This window comes from Drepanopeziza brunnea (assembly GCF_022702325.1).
Source record: "Drepanopeziza brunnea f. sp. 'multigermtubi' strain 214-2 chromosome Unknown ctg12, whole genome shotgun sequence".
Classification (NCBI taxonomy): Eukaryota; Fungi; Ascomycota; class Leotiomycetes; order Helotiales; family Drepanopezizaceae; genus Drepanopeziza; species Drepanopeziza brunnea.
The window spans coordinates 1,276,033-1,295,286 of NW_027094075.1; the positions used below are offsets into that span (position 1 = coordinate 1,276,033).

A 19,254-nucleotide genomic window follows, 5' to 3' on the forward strand; every position below is an offset into this window, starting at 1 on the left:
AAAGATCATTATAGGTACTCGTTGATAGCACACAATACTGACGGCAGAGGACGTAACCCAGGCCGAAGAAATCTCGAACCTGACGCCGCGATCCCTATCGATCCTCCGTTGAAATAGGGTCTTCCGCATCAAACCAATGTGCATAAAAAAAACCAGCGGGAACACCTAGCTACCCACCTACCCACCCACCTCAAGGAATGTAGGTACCCACGCGCCTCGCGCCACCGGCGCCCGAATCCGGCGCTGCGTGACCCCAACCCCAACCCCAACCCCGACACCCCCAGACTAAATTTAGCATACGATCACGGCACGCAGCCACAAATATATTGATCTTGACGGGGCAGCTGGTGCCGCCCATCGTTCAGCTCCCAAAGCCCTCCCGGGAAAAAAAATTGGACATGTACTACTACCTATGTCCTCTAGGCTTGGGCGCGACGGGGGGGGGGGGGGGGATGCGAATGCCAAAGAACCCGTAAGAGACGGCGAAAGGGATGCTGGAGTTCCAGGTTTTCGCGCGCGTAACGGGGCGTGATGGGTAGGGAAAGAAGGGGGGGAAGAGGGAAGAGGTTCTGGAGCGTCCTAGGTATACTGGTACCGGTACCTATCTTGGCTCTGTCGATGATGGCGCGGCTGTGGACGTGGGTCGTGGGTGCTGCTGGAGGAGACCTGCGACGCGACGGCAGTGCTGGCGGCGCGATGGGAAGGAATACCGTGCGTGCACGGAGATGGTTACTGTAGCAGCGATGCTGGGGTGGAAGTCCGCCGCCGTTAGGAATTGGGGATGGCTAGGTAGGTACCGGTACCTATCGGTGGCGTGGCGAGGTCTTGAGGAGGTTGGACCTGGAGAGGTAGGATAGGTAGGATAGGATAGGAAGCTAAACTCGATTTTGAGTTGCCAAGAGCGCATCGCTAAAGAAAGGCTAGAAGCTAGAAGGCTATTACCTACCGGTACCTATTCAACGGGGCCCTGTTCCCACACCGCACTATACCGTACCTACCTATGCCAATGACCAAGAAGAAGAACTCGCTTGAGTAGAGAAGTTGGGCATGTTTCGTTCCGAGGCGTCAGAGGAGGCCGGTTTATTGATTCTGATTCGAAAATTCCATGCATTTTTCCTGGAGCCGCTGGCAGAGTCTGTTGTGCTGCGATCTGTATACCGGTAGCTAGCTAAGCTGAGCTTACTTACACCCCAAGCGTAGATCTCCTAAGCTGAAGCGTGCCCGCTACCGTCTAAGAAGGGAGGAGACCGCGGCGACAAGCATGAGAGAATCCCGAGCGTCGTGGGACCGAAGACCCCCTCGTCGGATTTATTCTAAGGCTGGACTGGAACTGGACGACTCTGTGGGCACAGATAACCCAAGGGATATTTAGATGATCGAGAACAGCGTCCCATGATATGCGATATTCAAGTGGGACGGACTTACTTGCGAAAGCTTGCTCGACTTTGTAGCTGTGTTCCAAAAGCTGTGTTGGCTCGAGGAGGTGTTTGAGTAGCTGGTGATGCGCGGAGGACAGTGTCAGTGTCGATACCCAAAGCCGTGCTTCCAGTTGACGCTGCTCAGAAGATAGTGTGTCCCGGTGTCGACGCGGCGAGGAACATCGTGACGCCGGTCGTTTATCCCGTCGCTTTGGAAGAGACTGGCTTGAAGGCAAGGCAAGGCAAGGTATCCAGCGCCCTCTCCTCTCTTCTCTCCCCCATCTCCGCTGTTGGAAGACTTCGTGATGGGTTTACGGTGAGCACAATTCCTGTTGTTCCCCAAATCCCCAAATCCCCCCCCCCCCCCCCCCCCCCACACACCCAACAATGCCAATAAAAGCCAAGTCATAAGCAGGTACCTACTACCTAGCTAGCACTGCGGCCCGAGGCCGATCGATCAAGAGAAGCAATAGACCCTCCTGCTTGCTCACTTGCTCACTTGCTCACTCACTTGCTCACTACTGTCAGCTAGCTAGCTAGCTAGCCGCTCGATATCTCCAACTTCCAACTCTTACTCATGCCCTTTCCCAAGCCCAAGCCCAGCCCCATCCCAAGCCCCAAGCCCAAGCCCAAGCCCTTTCCCAAGCCCAAGATCAGCCCAAGCCCAAGCCCAGCCCAAGACCTAGACCTAAAGCATTAAAGCGCTAAAATACAGATTTGCCACAGGCGTCAAGAGGCGAGGCGAGACGAGGAGAGCTGAAGAGGAAGAAGAGGAAGAAGAAGAAGAGGAGGAGGAGGAGAAAGAGGAAGAGGAGGAGAAGGAAGAGGAAGAGGAAGAAGAAGAAAACGTCAGACGGGGGGGGGGAGGGGGAGGCCTTTGTTGACAACTCCTCCCCTATTTGAAGCTAGCGCCAAGGAAAACCTACAAAAACAAAAACAAAGGAAAGTCAAAAACTACGGGCAGAAGGCAGCAGGAGGTACTGGATGGAGCTGGAGATGAAGATCAGAAATTTATCTTGGAGGAAATCAGGAGTCTGGGGATCCGGCCTGCAGCAGGGCGAGGCGGGTTCTCTCCTGGACGGCAAGGCACTTCTTCATCTTGGAGGGTCATCCAAAGATGAAACTGAGCGGAAGGAAGAAGATGAAGAGGTCACAAATCACAGAAGTTGGTCCACAGGAAGGCACAGATTTTGGTTGTTTAGTTTTTATTTTCATGATTGCTATGCTACCGTGTCACCCCCGCCAGTCCAGCTACCGTACAACCGCATGCAGCTCGCGAGCAGCGCCAGAGACTTGAGAAGTTCCTCTACGAGGTAGCTTCATTAGAGGCGGCACTGGCCTCGTGTGGGTGCCAGGCCGCCTCGAAGAACTTCTTCTCAAGTCTCCCGATGTTGTGTCCGCCTCGGGCGCGGAAAACATCGTCGCGCTCAGAGCGCATGCGGTTGTACGCAAATACCAAGTCCGAGTGCATGTTGAATGCCTCGTCCGAGGTAATTGCAAGCTTTGAAGGTGATGGGCAGACTTTGCCCATCACCTTCTGGTAGCAGGACTGGAAGCCCGTGTTGTTGAAGCCGTAGCGGTATGCGGGGGTGTACACCTTCATGTCAACACCCATGTTGAGGATACTAGAAGGACACGCAGAGTCAGTCATGGGCCCATAAAAAAGGCATCAGGAAGAGGATAGCAAAATGATGATGACGAGACTTACTGGATGAAGATCGAGAAGTTGCGGTGTTGCCACACAGTCTGAGCGGGCATGCCGTAGATGCCAACAAAGCCGCTGGCTTGATCGCAGTGCTTTGCGCCTTGCAGGTAGATAGTAGCATCCTCGACGGCTCTACCGCTGTTGACAGATTCGTAACCTGCCGAGAATCGAGCCTTGTCGACGGAGTATCGCTTGCCCATCTTGTTGTGCAGCTGCACCATGTTGTGGCGGACTCGGACATCACGACCAACTGCAAAGAGAGGTTTCATGACAGTGACCAGGTCTTTCAAGTTCTGGTACTCGGCGGCGGTTGGGGTGGTAGCGTTGGCGTTGGCGACAGCTGTCGTACCGGCACGAGCGACTATGGAGATGTAAGCAACTGATCAAAAGCAACTGTCGGAAAAGATCTTTGAATGAATGACTTACTGGTGGGAATAGCAACAGTCTTCTGCAAAGCCTTGGTGTTGTTCTCCAAAGTCTCCGGATCAGTGGTAGACTTGGTCGGTGTGATATCAGTGCTGAACTTCAACAAGGCAGCCTTGAGCGAGATAATCTCAGCAGCCTGAGCCTCAGCCAAAGCATCGGACTTCTTTTCGATGATCTTGGCGTTAGCCTCAGCGGCCTTGAGCGAACGAACCTCATCAAAAGCCGCCTTGGAGCTCAACTTGAGAGCCTCATACTCCTTGTTGAGAATCTCAGCCTTCTCAACACGGACAAGAGCATTGGCGAGATCCTTCTTCAAATTTGTCTGAGACTCCTTGAGCGAATCAATCTCTGCAGCAGCAGCCTGGGCAGTCAATCTCAAGGCAACGAGTTCCTTGGTGAGCGAATCAACGCGTAGAAGTTCGGCTGCCTTCTCGTCTTCAAGCTCAGCAATCTTTCTGGTGTTCAAGAAGGCGGCAGACTTCAAGATGGAAATCTCCTCGTCGAGACTCGCAGCTCGGGCAATCGAATTATTGTTGCTTCCATTCAGCGCAACTTCGAGAGCTCGAAGAACTCCAATCTTTTCGGCGTCGCGTAAAGCGGCTGCCTCCAGGATACAATTGGTGTTCGTAAGAGTCTCAATTTGTGCCAGGGCGTTGAGAAGCCTAGAAACAAGTAAGTACATTGGACAATGCAAGACAGAAATCATCGTAGGATGAGGTGAGACGGGAGAGGAGTGGGGTTGTTGGAAAACTGACTCTTCCTTGTGTGCACCGAACACAGTCTCTTGGTCAGTGGCAAAATCGCTGCCAGTGTGAGCGTTGTTGTCCAGACCCGACTGCGAAGATTCTGACGACGCATCGTCTCCGAACTTCTCAGCCCAGCTCGCACACATTTCCTTGTATTGATCTTTCATGCGGAGACCCTGGAATTGGAAATCCCCAGCGGCAAAACGAACCTCCTCAATATGCTTGAGCGCAACCTCGGCCTCCGCATTCTTCTCATCGACAGCGACCTCGGCCTCAATGACCTTGATCTCGGTTTCCAGGAGCTCGGTCTTCAACTTTGAGATCTGCAGCTCCTTCTTGCGAGCCTTGAGCTTCTCGACGCTCGACATTGTACCAGCGATGGGCACAGGTGGTGCCTCAAGCTCTCCGATGCTGGCAACATTGCGGTTGTGGGAGGTAACCGCGTCCGCAAGCTTCTGCGCGAGAATCTCGGCTTGAGCAATGATCTGAGCAGATTCCTCCTCAGCCTTGGCAAGAATTGCAGCCTTCTCAGCAGCAGCTTTCACAGTCCTGAACAATAATAAGCAGAGACTCAAACACGATTGAGATGAGAGAAGAGGAGAAGAAGGCATTGGAAAGATACATACTTTTTGATCTCGGATCCAAGCTTCAGGAGGGCGATCTTTGCCTCGTACTTCTCGAGCTTTCTCTCGGACTCGGCCGAAAATTCGAGCTCGCGAGGGAAAGTGTCCAACGAACCATTCCATTCATCGAGAGCCTTGATCATGGCGGTTGCTCTGCTGCTGATCAAAACCGGCAACATGTGCTGACGCTCACCGGACTTGTGGGCAGGCTCAGGGGTGACCTTCTCGACGGATGGTTGAGAGTTATGCTCGACTTGGGCAGGAGCGGTGACGACATTCTTGGCGGTAACATCCAGGCCAACAGACACTGGGGCGCCGGAGGTGAACATGGTTGGTGCAGACATTGTAGCTGAGCACCTTCAGTAGCTATCCAAGATCGAAGTGGGATGTGTGAGGATGGGCGAGGTAAAGTGAGGTGAGGTGAGGTGAGGTGAGGTGAAGGTGAAGGTTAAGGTGAAGGTGAAGGTGAAGGTGAAGGTGAAGGTGAAGGTGAAGGTGAAGGTGAAGGTGAAGGTGAAGGTGAAGGTGAAGGTGAAGGTGAAGGTGAAGGTGAAGGTGAAGGTGAAGGTGAAGGTGAAGGTGAAGGTGAAGGTGAAGGTGAAGGTGAAGGTGAAGGTGAAGGTGAAGGTGAAGGTGAATGAGGTGACGCGTCGCGTTGAAGCACGCGCGCGCGCGAGAAGGGAAGAGAAGGGAAAGAAAGAGAACATAAGAAGAAGAAGGAAGGATACTCACAGTAATTACACTGAGGTTGGGTTGTTTGTGGGTGGGTGGTTGGGTATTGTTGTAGGTGTTGTGGGTACTGGGTACTTTGGTTGGTCAAGGTATGATTTGATTGGTACAAAGGCAGCAGAAGAAACGATTTGAGGATCGATCTGTTGTGATTTGACTTTGAAGGTTTGACAGGATTGTTGTTGGTGTGGAGAAAGAAAGAAGGAGAGAGGGAGAAGGAGAGGACGTGGGGGGTTTATAAGGGAAGGGGAAGTCTCTAGGGTGGCGCTAAGGGACGCTAGGCCTGTAAGCGGGAAAATTTGGATGAAAACAAAGCGTGACCACCGGCTGCAATGGCGGCCCGAGGGATGTAGACGCCCTAAGCGCGTGATGATGGGAAGGAGCGGCTGGGTGAGGGTGATTGGTTCATCTGGGCGGCTCTCGCGCAGGCAGGAGACCAGGCCAGCGGGCAGGAAGTAGCGGGGTGGCCGGCGATGCTGCCTTCTTTCTTGGGAAGATTTGGGGAAACCTGTTCTCGGCCACCCTGTTCGTCTGCAGTATATCAGGAGCTCTCACGGGTATATAATCTTGCTACAATGTATTGAAGCTCATAGGAATGGTTTATGGTACTGAAAGCTGCATCGGATCGTGTGTACATGAACCCGAAGAAACCATAACCCCTTGATATTTCATAGCCCCGCGCCCCAAGCCATCTCCAAGCTGCCCAGCCAGTATCGCCATATCAGAGCTCTCCAGCCGCGTAAGGCTCTTAGCCTAGGTAGCAGAGACTCGCAGAAGCATAGGACCAGCCTCGCAGATATCCAGCCGCTCGTCAACGAAAAGAGAAACCGAGATCTAACAATATAGCGCGCGGAGGCAGTCAAAGAGGATGGCCGGTCGATTTCGATCTCCTGGGAAGGTGTCAGCGCAAGCTTCTCCTCCTATTATTACGACGAGCTTGACCATCCTCTGCAAGTCCCATCAGGCATACAGGAAACCACTACAAATATATATATATATATATATATATGTTTAAATATATAATCCACCCCCGAAGCACGAATCCAATCTTACAACCGCTTCAAGGTCTTGCTTCCCTTTCCTTGTCCTTCTCCTTGTTCTTGCGTGTTTCGTCGCCGTGGCTAGCTGACTGTTCAAAAAGAGCATATAGCTATCCTCTTCATGTCCTCTTCATGTCCTCCTCCTCCTCCTCTCCTTCATCCATCCCCTCCTCTTCTTCCCTCCCCCTTTCCCCCTTACCCAAAAAACAAACATCCGATAGGATACGATAGGATAAGATACGCTACGATACGCTACGATACGATACCATACCGTACGACAGGGCTCACCCACTCACACACCCACAGACCAATCGATCCATTAGATATAAAATTCGCTTCTATCTATTTACTCTCCACTCTCCACCATCAACCATCAACACCTTTACATACCTACCTACCTACCTATCTCTCAAGGTCCTGTGCGAGACACAGGCTGAAAGCTAGCTAGCTAGCGACGTACAGTCGGTTGAAACGGGATAGAATAGATAGAATGAGTGCATGCATGGGGGCGGCATGTTTCGGGAATAGGTGATGAGGTTTAGGAAGCGGGAAAAGCCGGACTGCTCCATGACGATATCCGGAGGGATGCCATCACAGCGAGAGAGGTTAGTCAGATAAGTGTTCGCTGTATCTGGATGCTGCCTGCTGAATGAGCTTACATGATTGCTCGTAGTGAGTCCAGCGATCGGTCCCAAATGACTTGACGACCTGAATAATCTGGCCGTAGTGAAGGATGCTAGCGTCGGAGAGGGGGTCTGCGTAATGCGTGGAGCAGTTACAGGTGGTATTAGGCGGGAACCACGAGCTTGTACCACCTCTACGAACGAAATCTTCTTCTCAAATGCGCTGCCGACTCCAGAATCCGACTTAATAACTGGCGAGGATCAGATCAGCTTTGTGGGAGAGACTTCACGAGCTAGGCTTGGACAATCGGAAGTCTGGGGTCTCTGCTCCCTCACCAAGGTAACATGACCTCGTGCAAGACCTCAAACTCCTCGTTACTGTCTTTCAACTTATGTTCCAACTCAGCGATGTAGGCCTTCATCTCTTGGATACCGTGTGCATCTATTGCAGTCTGCTGGGTGGCGCAATGGGCTGCAGATATGTTCTCGGGCTGGGCGATGGGATTGGGGGTCAGAGAGCTAACAGGAGCTGGTAATATCTGCGAGGCAGTAGTGATTCTCTCAATTAATTCGGCTTGCGACTTAATTATCTGATCCTTGATTTCCAGCTGAGCTTGGGCGGTCTGTAGGGCGGAAAGTTGCGCCTTTTGAGACCGGACAGTTCGTTGTAAGGCTTTTCGCTCGACTTCCGCTCTACGGGGAGCCCATAATTAGTATGTTGAGCGAGTTCATTGACGATGTAGAGTTTCCAGACTCAATGCAAGAGATTCCCACTTCAATCCACATCTTTGCGCTCCAGTCTTGTTACGATGGCCTTGAGCCGTGCATTTTCATCCTAGGATATGTAGTCAGCAAGCCAGGCGTCCATTTTATTGGTACCTTGGGGATTTCTCAGAATCCCGATCTCCTTATCGGGTGATATCTTAGAGATCTTGAGCTGCGGGCCTGCGCTTGAGCTCCCGGTAGGGCTGTGGTCAGCTGACAGCAGAAACAGGAGCGAGAAACCCCCAGATCCAACAGGAAAGAAGAAATGACTGCAGGTTGCTTACAGACCAAGAATTGCGCTTTGGTTACCGATTTTTCATATGGTCACGGTCTCGAGGGAGCTGCAAACTGCCGGGCAGTCGGATTTTCCTCGGAAATGGTATGTCAGCGGCGGCTTGGCAGAGCCGATGCGATCATCGTATCGGGAAGGAGCAGCCCCAAACCCCCACGTACATGTGTTGAATATAAGACTACAAATTGAAAGTTTTCAAGAGAGCATGGAAGCGTGAAGGCGATAACAAATCACTAGAGGGTGTCACCATATACAGCAATAAATCATAAAGTCCACGTCATATACAGGACAGATCAAACATACCGAGACAGATCAAACATACCGAGATTGCCTATGTTATTCGTGCTTCTTCCGATTGGCGTTTCCCTCGAATCTAGTTGACTCCAGTCATTTGAAAAGAGCAGGTAAAGTCATTTTTACAATTAGCAAACTCCCCTCTCAGGCTACCTAGGCTTTGGACACGGGGGCTGACTTTGAAACTCATGAGGGTGGGGATGACCAAGATCAGCTACGCAAGCCTTGTATGCCTTCACACGCTGCTGAAATCATTCTTGTCATCTGTCCTCGCATCATGAATAACTTCTTAGAATCAGGACCTCGAACATTAATTGCTCAGACATCAGCAATGCTAACGAGAGAGTCACGAGTGTTGTCTATCATGTTGCAAGCCGAAGAAGGCCGTTGATCTCGGGTGGGTTCTCGTGACAGTGGTCAAGTGCGAGATATCACGAACTTGCTCGTTGATAGCAACTTGAAGCAATCGGGCGTCAGGTAGTGTTTGTGCAACCTGCGATTCATTCTATCGTGGGAAGACCCCATGAGTGAGCCATGAGTGAGTTTTGGCGGGCTGCTGACGGATTCCCGGACGTGATTTTATTGTTAGGTTCCCCGTTTGAGTAAGCCGTAAGCTGGCGAGAAGTGAGTCAGATAGGTGCATGTCTCTAATTTTATTCGTGACCGGCCCAGGTCCGAGAGGCTTATCAAAGATGAGAGCTGAGATACTGAGCTCCTCCTCGTTGCGAGCGTGTGGACTCTGGTCTAGAACGAAGGACCGGAAGATTGTTGATGAAATGATCTTGTACATTGGGTAAGAAATAGACAGTTCCCGAGCAACGTGGTGGCCGACAGCCGGCCTTATGATGGACACGCTGGCCTACATCCTCGGAAAACTTTGAGATTTTGCGATAGAAAACAACGAATGCGGATTGAAGTAAGAAGATCCGTTTATGGGAAGCCTTGCCTCCGTCGTGTCACAAAATGATACTTCCTCGAAACATGACTGACTGGGCGGGATATTCACAAGTAGTTTGAGCATATACTTTCTAATAAACCTCAACGTCTTGGTTGCTGTCGGTTCCATTCGACACATTCCTCGAATGTCACTCCGGATCCACCGAAGATGTCTAGCGCACTTCCAATCGTGAGATCAACCCTAGTGCCACTCAGACTCTTGACGTGGTCTAAATCTTGGAGGTGTCTCCCGCCACCAGCATACGTGACAGGTATACTGCACCACTGGGCCAACTTTCTGACAAGCTCTTCATCGACTCCCTTCTGGAGACCTTCGTTGTCGGCAGCGTGGATGAGGAATTCTGAGCAATAACCTTCAAGTGACTGAATAGATGCTAATCTATAGTCAGTAGCTTTCTATTTAGAGCTAGTCACAGATCGCTCACCTTCATTGACTTCCATATCAGTAATGGTCTGCCACTTGTTCATAGCAACGAACCACGTGTCGCCCTTCTTCCGACAGCTCAAGTCAATAACCAGTTTTTCCTTGTCACCCCCAAGAGCTGTAAGAACAGAGTCGAGGTGTTGCTGAGAAAACTTTCCCCCGGGGAAGAGGAAGGAGGTGATGATGACCTACCGACGTGAGCGAGGGATGTGCAGTGCTGCCCGGCTATGAGCTGTCAACAAACCTTGTCTGCACCCCATTCGATCCATTGAGCAGCATTCTTGTCGTTGATGCCTCCTCCAACCTGCAAGCCGCCCTTCCAAACTGCAAGTGCCTCCTTAGCAGCCTCTTCGTTGCCTGGACCCAGCATTATAACATGCGCTCCCTCCAGATCATGGTCCTTGTACAGCTGTGCAAAGTGCCCTGCTGGTAGCTTGGAGACATAATTGGTCTTCAGATCTTCTGACGTTGTTGTCAAGGTTCCTCCGACGATTTGCTTGACCTGCCCCGAGTGCAGATCTATGCAGGGTCTAAATCTAGTCATATTTAGGATGGTCTTAGATATAAGTCTGAATCCACGATTTTTTGACAATTATGGAGGGGTTGGGCAGTGTGAGGTTGGGATTGTCGGCTGAATGTCGGCCCGTAAAGCATTGGCGGCAAGGCTCACCACATGCAGAGTGTAATTCTTGGATTTTGCCGTCAAGAAAATTATAACTCAACCCAAAATGTCTACAACACTTGGAAAACGCAAGCGGCGAGCTCCGAAAGAAGATGCAACACCAAGATATCAGAGCGAGGAGTCAGGAACGGAAGAGGTGGATGCGCAGGAAATATTTAGGCGGCACTTTGAGGCGCAATTCAAACCCCTTCCCGTGGTGCAGAAAGCTGTAGTTGTGGAGGAGAACTCGGACGAAGAATCAGAGGAAGACTCGGACTGGAGTGGAATATCAGATGGGGAGGAGAATGGAGTCCTGGTAGTGGAGCATGAGGATGCGCAGACACGGATGGCAGCAATGTCGAAGGAGGAGCTCAAATCATTCATGGTATTTTACCTTGAGAATTCTCTGCGGGCCCTATCTAACGCGGGCAGAGTTCGAAAGTTCCGAAGAGCACACCCGCCGTATCCATCATCCGCGACCATGCCGGTAGCAAGATAGACGACGATGATGCCTCCGAAGCTGCCAATCTCAAGAAAGACCTTGCCCTCCAGCGACTTCTGGCCGAGTCCCACCTCCTAGACTCCTCCTCCAATCCCACCCTCAGTGGCACCAACCGGCACAAAGCTACCGATCTGCGACTGCAGGCGCTGGGGTCCAAGACCTCTATATTCAAGCAGGAGAAGATGCCCATGTCGCATCGCAAGGGAATTGCCTCCAAGGCGGCTGAGAAGGAAGCCAAGCGCAGACAAGAAGCCAAAGAGAACGGCATCATCTTGGAGAAAGCAAAGACGGGCACCAAGAAGACTAGTGCTGGGAAAAGAGATAGGGGTGTTGGTGCGCCTGGCGTGGGAAGGTTCTCCGGAGGTACTTTGACACTAAGTAAGAAGGATATCTACGAGATTGAGGGGCCGAAACGCACGCCTGGTGTGAAAGGCGGGAGAGGCGGTGGGCGAGGAGGCGGGAGGGGTAGGGGGAAGCGTGGTCGATGAGCAGGGCCCTCCCAGGTTTAAATGATATTGACTATAAGTGAGAGGGACTTTCTTGGCTGGGCTTCGCTCTGACATGGCATGCGAATAGTCATCCATTGCCAGTCGTTGCAACCAGTTGAAAATGTCTCGCGCTCGAGTGTGTGTTGGTGGCGTACAACGAGCAAAACCGCTCACTGCCGGGTATCTTCGAAGAAACTTCGCATCATCTGCCCAAAAAAATCGGGAATTCGAGCCACGATATTTGTAGGCCAATCCCTTCGATGTCTCCTCACAGTCAGTCTCATGCCATCTCAAGGTCGCTATGTAATCTGCCAGTCTGGGTTGCGTACCGTACCACCCAGCCAGTCACGAAGCAATAGATTGATCATACTTCGTATAGGAACCTATATAACGCGGAGCGAAACCCTCCACGATCCATCTTTCTCCAAAGCCACATCATGAGTGAAGCAAGTAATCATCTATCCTTAGTCTCGAAAAATCTGAACCCTCCCAATCCGCTCTTGCGATCCAGTTTCTGATCATTGAATCAAGCCCCCGCTGCTGAAACCCAATAGAGGAGCGATGCAGCCCATTCAAATTCCTGACGTTGAAAGTCATGGCCCACGCCAAGCTGGCATCGAAATGCCTCCTCACTCAAAACAAACAGGGCGCTTAGCGCATGAAGATGACGAATGATAACCGGGGATATATACCAGAAGAAACCGAAACTCGATGGCCTATCTGATCTGAAGGCCAACAGAGTGGCTGCGAAAGCGAAGGAAGACGAAGGAAGGCGCTCGGCTGATGACGAGAACGACAACGACAACGAGAGGATTAGCTTTGTTTTCTGCATGATGAGAGGACCCACGGGAAGGAGATGTGGAGACGTGGGGATAGAGCAGAGACATGGAATCTGACAGATTATTTTCTAGATAAGCAACGAGGTTCACATTCTGCTGCTGGGTTTCGGACAGCAGCAGCAGCGGCAGCAGCAGCAGTAGGACGGGCATAGATACGAAGCGTGGATTCCCCTTCTTCAGTCCAGTCCAGGCTAGGATGGGATAGGGCTAACGACGACGGTGGAAGGTGCTGATCATGTCCGCGAGGAAAATCCCTCCCTACTTGATAGATTCTCTTGCTTCGACCTTCAGCGATGCGTCTCGGTTGCTTTTCTAATTTCCCATGCTTTTTGGCTTCACTTGCTCGAAAAAAGTTGTCGTAGGGTCCGATGAGCTGCTGCGACTGGGATGTTGAGCGGAGGTTACTTTTGCGCAATATGTGTTTTTTGGGGGAGGGGAGGAGGGGTTTAAAAAAAATTTCATACGACATCCGCGCGTCTGAAGGGGGAGAAGGGGGATGATTTCGTTTTTCGTTTCGTCGTCTCGGTGTATTCTAACTGAAGCCAGCCGTAAAGAAAGAAGCGTCGGAGACTTGAGACCTAGGCGTTTGTATTGCCTTGGCCTATTTCAATATGTGTTATATGCGATTCAGCTTGATACAGCTATCGATCAGATCCAATCCAAAAGCCAACCAGTCGAGACATAGCTATCTCCTTCCTTGTATCGGACTCCGAGCTGGGATGGGTCCTGAAATTCTCGAGGAGGTCAGCAGCATACCGTAGGCTTACAAATGCAGAGAATCGAAATCTATAGAGGGCGCATACCCTTTTCGAGATCTGGACTGTCGGTGTGTCAAATTTCTTGGATTTTGCTATTCGTCGAGCTTGGGTCTTGTTTGTTTACTTTTAGCGACAGTTGTACACGTGACTGACTATAAATGGAGCTCGGACTGCATGAACTGCTCAGGTTGACAATCGACGTTCTTACTTACCTCTTGTGCTGCCTTTTTAAAAGAATGGAGTAAGAAGATGGTGGGAGGGATGGCAAATTCTTGGTTCGCCTTTCTCGACGCCTCGATCTTTCTTTCAATGTTACTTTGTCGACTCTCACTTTGGGACAAGTGGAGAGACTTTGGTAGAAAGAAGAAAAAGTCATGGATATAGGCCTCTTGAGCTACGCTGAGATGTTCGTAGATATAGATATATATATATATTAAGTCTTAAGTCTCAAGCCAAGGAGGTCCTACCATCCAGCTGAGGCAGCGTGGTATAGTACCCAGACCACTATATATCGCCATTGTATTACCCCCCAAAAATCACTTCCATTCTTTCCGTATCCGCGGCCAGCAGGCGACACGCATCAACATCAATGGCCCTCTTCCTCACTCGTTCCCCAGCCCACTGATCGATAGTTGGCGAAGATCACACTGCGTTTCTCCCTGTGTTCCATCAAGCCTCTCACGCATCGGCTCGTTAGACAGCTCAACATCTGGAGCCCATATTCACCAGAGACCGGAGGGGGTATCAAAGGAGGAATATCTACTCGTCGCTGCTCACAAGCTCAAGAACTCTCCCCCGTATGCGAACGACACCATGTTCGTACTCGAACCGCAGAAGCGCCAACATCATATAACCACCAAGCGGGAAACGTAAACCAACATCGCAAGAGCGCCTCGTAAACCTTATTCCGGCTGTGGAACTCTCCTCGTCGAGGGAGACTGCCGCTGAGCGGTATTGTTAGTAGACTCCGTGTATGTACCCCACGTCGAACAGGCCAGATCTGCCAACAGAGTCTCGTCTGTTCGCAGCCTGGAAACCGGCTTCGAGGATAGATTGATTCATTCAGGTGTTTCGAAACCTCAGTCCCGGTGGTATTTTGCAGTTTTTTCTTAACGAGGGGCTCCTTTGTGGCCTGGTAGCTTGTGCTTTTCGATGTCTCGTTCTCGACTCGTAGCTCTTGGGATCGAGTTCCGCTCGTGTATCATTCGCGGTTTTAGGCTTTTGAATTTGAGGCGTGAGTGTGTGAATGCTGCGCTTGATTCGTGTTGTTTTGATCGTCCAAGGACCATGGAATTTGAAGTTTGGGGACTGTTACTCTTTAGTATGCATTGACTTATCGGATGGGAGATCTCTAGATTGTTTGAGATGCTTTGGCCGTAGCCTATTCATGTGGAGGGAGTTGGTTGATTAACTGACTGCGCGCCCTGGCTTGAATTTTCTGGACGTTGATAAAGTGAGAAGGATCGGGAAGGAAGAAATTATTGTGCTCAATGGGCCAGAACCTTGAGACTTTACGCAGCGCAGCTTTCGATGCCATATCTTCTAATCAGGATCTGCGTGGTCTGAAAAGGACTTCCAACGAAACGTAGCTGAAGAAATAAATCGCGCGAAGGACAGCGGGGGCGGTGGGCTTTATGAATCTTGGTTCGATTCAGGTTTGTTCCAGGGTGTTTGGATTTTGAAATTTGTACTCAAATTTTCCTCTGAATATTTGTAGTATATCGGTTTATTTGGCATTCTGTTGGAACTGACTGCAAGAGCTCTACGTGGCTCGAAAAGGGGAGGAACGGGATGTCAACACAGTGCTTAGATGGTGCGAGAGGAGGGGCGGGGTGGGGGGAGGGGAAAAAGCACCGCATGTCAGAGGAAAGCAGCGAATGTGGCAGAGGCTTGTGGAAAAAGTCCTTGCTGGCTTGAGAATCTAAAGGCGAACTCACGCTTCTTCTGGCAGTCTCCAATGATATCCGTATGCCAAGTGTGTGAACGTCGGTCCACGCGATTTGGAGGAAGTTCGTATTCATTTTAATATCCTACAACCCATTCCCCTCCCCCCATCTCAAAAATAGTACCTCCCTCCCATGATCAAACTGATCAATGCCATAGTAAAATCCGCAGTTGCCTTCGTTCCTTGGTTTTTCAAACAGGAAAGAGCCCGTCCTAGTCGGCCGGCCTCAGCCCCGGAGTCAACCAAGAGCCAGAGAGGCAGCTACTCGGATGGAACCGTGGCTTTCCGGGCACAGATGCTGTTGTACAGCTTTGTGATCTCCCTCATCTTCTCCTCCACAGTTGGCCAGGCGTCGTATGCCACCATGCGCGTCTCGGGGTCAGGGTGCAGCGCGGCAAGTCTCTCCTCGTCCCGAGCACACTCAATCGCCAGCCGTCGGAACCTCTCCAGCTCCTCATCCCCGGTATCCTGGTCCGCAACGTAGCCACAATTGAAGGCGATTGTGGCAGACATGTTACAGAGCTCAACCATCTTTCGAGACCAGCGCTTGAAGTTATCGTGGGAGACGCTGAGCAGGAAATCGTAGTCGTTGGCGTAGAAGCGGTTGAAGTACGCCTTGTAGGTCTCGTCGATCTCCGCATCGCCGGCGGCATTGTTGGGGTCGGTCTCTGATGGCTTCATGTAACCAAGCTTGAACATTGCCATGTCCGCCTGAAGGTTGCCTCCTGCCCATACCATCAGTGCTTCCATTTGCACATCAGCATTACCTGGCTTGCCATGAGCCACTTCAAACGCATCGTACCAGTGGCGACGCATTGCGACCCCGGCAGCAACGAGGCTCTTCTCGAGCTCGGCCTTCTCCTTCAGTTTGTCGATCTGGGCCTGCAACTCCTTGTTCAAGAGCTTTGCCTCCTCAACTGTAGGATGCGAAGGGATTAGCAATTGCGCGTTCGAGGTGGAGAGGGGCAGATTGGAGATGGGTCAGATGAAAATAATAAGAAATAGGCTCCATCGCTACTTACGATCAAGACGAAGTTTCTCGGTGGCGTCGACCATTTTGTCTGTGTTCTCCTCCTCACTCTCGGCAATGTCCTCCAGTCTGTTGGTTGCTCGTGCGGTCTTCTTCGTGGCCTTGGATTTGACCTTGTTTGTGGTCTCGGAAGATCTCTCCTTGGACTTGATATCGAGGCTCTTCGAGGTTGCGGCCGACTTCTCCTTGGACTTTCCTTTGCTTTTACTAGCCGCTATGGCGGAACTCTCCTTGTTCTTGCTGTTGCTAGCGGCTGTGGTGGGTTTATCGTTGCTCTTGCTGCTACCAGCGACTGTGGCTGAAGTCTTCTTGAATCTGGTATTTGTTTTCTTAGTGGTCTCGACAGGTTCCTCCGTAGCCTTGCCCTTAGCCTTCTTTGGCGCAGGGGTGTTGCGATCAGTGGCCTCGACCGCTTCCTCTGCAGCCTTGAGCTTAGCCTTCTTTGGCGCAGGGGTCTTGCGGTCTGCTTCTGGTGAATTCGGTTGGTACTCATCCTCAGCCTTTCGCTTCCCGGCGACGCGAGCGCTGGATCTGGGAGGCATCTTTCGTAGGCTGCGAGCGAGGCTGTCAGATTGATATTTGGGTCGGAGAAAGATCTACTTACTTTTAGGGGGAGGAGGGAACGTGAAGGTGTTGATGGGTGTTGTGGAGCTTGTCGAGTTGTATGCGATCGATGTAATCGATTCTTGGATGTGTGTGTGATTGAAGGAAGAGTATTGTAGATCTTGTCGGGCTGTATGTGGACGTGTGTGTGGTCGGAGGAAGAGTGTTGTGTGAGCTTGTTGGGCTGTGTGCGGTCGATGCAATTGTTTCTTAGACGTGTGTGTAGTCGATGGAAGAGTTGTTGTGGTCGAAGAAAGAGTTGTAGTGTCTTGTCAGGTCGAGTGCACTCAGTCTCGACGAAGGTGCCTTTTTATGGAATTCGAAGTAGCGTCAAAGCTCGCTTAAATCTTAGCTTGCAAAAACACAGGCTAATCAAATTCACCAACCAACCCGACTCAACCTCTCCGATCTCTGCTTAAGTGAATACGTAGTTTGAAAGCCAGAAACAGCAGTTCTCGCCCCTCTAACATGCAAGTTGTATGCTATATCTCCTTGTGAAGATCTCCTTATGATAGCTTTGTCAACATTGGGGCATGCTAGGTCGGGCTCAAGCAGAGCCCTCTCTAATGTTACAGCTCACTATTCATAACAAGTGACCACTATGTTGATTATGTCGCTGTGTGCTCTAGCACTGATTGGTTCAGACCGTAGGCATCATTCAAACTCTACGGCCTGGCTCCACAGCCTCATGGCAAGCACAGGCTACCAACTAGAGCTCCATCAATAACATGGTGACCGATACAGGACTTTTAAATTTTAAAGCGAATTTGGAAAGCCAGTGATTTTAGTCCAAAGAGAATGTAACCTGCAAGCTACGTTTTAGGGAGGATGGCACTCCAAGATACTCAAATATACCAACGGCAAGCCGACCGAGCACTACCATGGGATACTGAAAGAGGCCATGAAACAACTATCAGATACGTCAGCAACCTCGCTATCTGCAGAATCTGTCTTTGATCGACGACGTATGGATTGAGCCCAGTGAAATCCCGGTCAGAGGCAATCAAGTCTGTAATAGCATGCAAATCGCGTGTATGAGGCTTGCGAGAAATTGTAGAGAAACATAAAAAGCTGGGCTATATTGGATACGGATACAGAGCTTCAGAAGCTACTGCTAGAAAACTTTAACGCAGTGCAGAAGTAAGTCCAATGTATGATAAAAGAATCGTTGACATCTGTCACCGCTGTCTACCACACCACCCTCGCGGTTTGTCCTTCTCGTTTGACAATCTATTCTATGGTTATCATTCAGCATCCGCTTGAAACCTTACAATCAGTGTCCCATCCTTCGAAAAAAAGCCAAACCTGCTTGATTTAGGTACTTCCAGAGTGTCTTGATCCAGTACACAGACATTAGTGAGATCGCTCACTTCAAAGTTTCTCTGCCCGGGAATCATTAAGGCGTGATACAAAATCTATCCTACGCCCAGTAGATGATTGGTTTCCTCGACAAGGCACTCCCCAGCCCGGGAATAAAAATAACTGACATCGATTAGGCCTCGACCGCCTCCATCCGTCACAAATTTAAGTACGACATCAAGGCTGCCGACAAGGCCTCTCCCCACAACCGAAAAGAAATCATGGCTATTGAAAAAACTAAGCTGGCATATTTGGGCGCACCTAGGCAACTTGGAAGAGACGATGAGGATGGAGGAGGCGAAGCTGAAGTTATCGAGCGTACACCAGAATCCACAGATAGTGATGGCTGAGTTTGACTACGAGAAGCACGAACATAACCAGCGCGTCGTCAACGTAGGAAGGCTTATGGCCCTCTCCATTGCTCACTATTCTCTCACAAATCAAAACATACAGGGCCGACAAGCTTTGAATCACACCTGGTCAAGCGCCGGCCTGTGAAATGGCGGCCGTACCGGAAGACCCCCATCGCCGAACAGTTGTTATCGAAACATATCTCCGACGAGGACGAAAAATGGAAGGCGGGATGGATGGATCATCGCAAGGAGGTTATCGAAGGAGCGCAATTCGCACGCAGTCTACAGACCGAAGACAAGTTTGATACTTCGATTGCAGGTAAGAATGTTGGAATATCTAGTCGAGCACGTTATGTTGCTCTATCTGGGATTATGAACTGATTTCTACGAATCCCAACCTCCTTTCATTTTCCCGATAAGCCGAGTTCGAGACTGAGAGATCGGATCAGACTTTTTCTCCTTTACATAGCCCTCCGGTGGAACTCAAGGAAGGCCCTCTAAGCCACGCTGAAGCTGATGGGACTATTTGTAGGTTACCGGTACCGCCGTATAGGCCGCACGTTTCAAACAGGTTGAAGAGTTTAGTCGCCTATGTTTTGGAAGAGCTGGTACTCTGTTGAAGTTTAGCATCGCTCTGGGACGGCTCAAGAGAGCTGAGATCAACTTCGAGATAT

General features: G+C 50.7%; 4 protein-coding genes across 4 annotated transcripts; 1 reads left to right on the plus strand and 3 right to left on the minus strand.

Moving 5' to 3' along the window:
• Positions 1 to 2,724: 2,724 nt before the first annotated feature.
• L3040_007086 (uncharacterized protein) lies at positions 2,725 to 5,247 on the minus strand (the record flags this gene model as incomplete). The annotated part of the gene is made up of 5 exons (XM_007296593.2): positions 2,725 to 3,043; positions 3,127 to 3,484; positions 3,550 to 4,211; positions 4,305 to 4,844; positions 4,922 to 5,247. The coding sequence occupies 5 exons, from the start codon at positions 5,245 to 5,247 to the stop codon at positions 2,725 to 2,727; spliced, it is 2,205 nt and encodes a 734-aa protein (XP_007296655.2).
• Positions 5,248 to 9,699: 4,452 nt separating this feature from the next.
• On the minus strand, positions 9,700 to 10,586 carry L3040_007087 (uncharacterized protein; the record flags this gene model as incomplete). Its single annotated transcript, XM_007296595.2, has 3 exons — positions 9,700 to 9,992; positions 10,044 to 10,230; positions 10,287 to 10,586. The coding sequence occupies 3 exons, from the start codon at positions 10,584 to 10,586 to the stop codon at positions 9,700 to 9,702; spliced, it is 780 nt and encodes a 259-aa protein (XP_007296657.2).
• Positions 10,587 to 10,770: 184 nt separating this feature from the next.
• Positions 10,771 to 11,693, plus strand: L3040_007088 (uncharacterized protein; the record flags this gene model as incomplete). Its single annotated transcript, XM_007296596.2, has 2 exons — positions 10,771 to 11,088; positions 11,136 to 11,693. The coding sequence occupies 2 exons, from the start codon at positions 10,771 to 10,773 to the stop codon at positions 11,691 to 11,693; spliced, it is 876 nt and encodes a 291-aa protein (XP_007296658.2).
• Positions 11,694 to 15,496: 3,803 nt separating this feature from the next.
• Positions 15,497 to 16,807, minus strand: L3040_007089 (uncharacterized protein; the record flags this gene model as incomplete). The annotated part of the gene is made up of 2 exons (XM_007296597.2): positions 15,497 to 16,152; positions 16,258 to 16,807. The coding sequence occupies 2 exons, from the start codon at positions 16,805 to 16,807 to the stop codon at positions 15,497 to 15,499; spliced, it is 1,206 nt and encodes a 401-aa protein (XP_007296659.2).
• Positions 16,808 to 19,254: the final 2,447 nt, after the last annotated feature.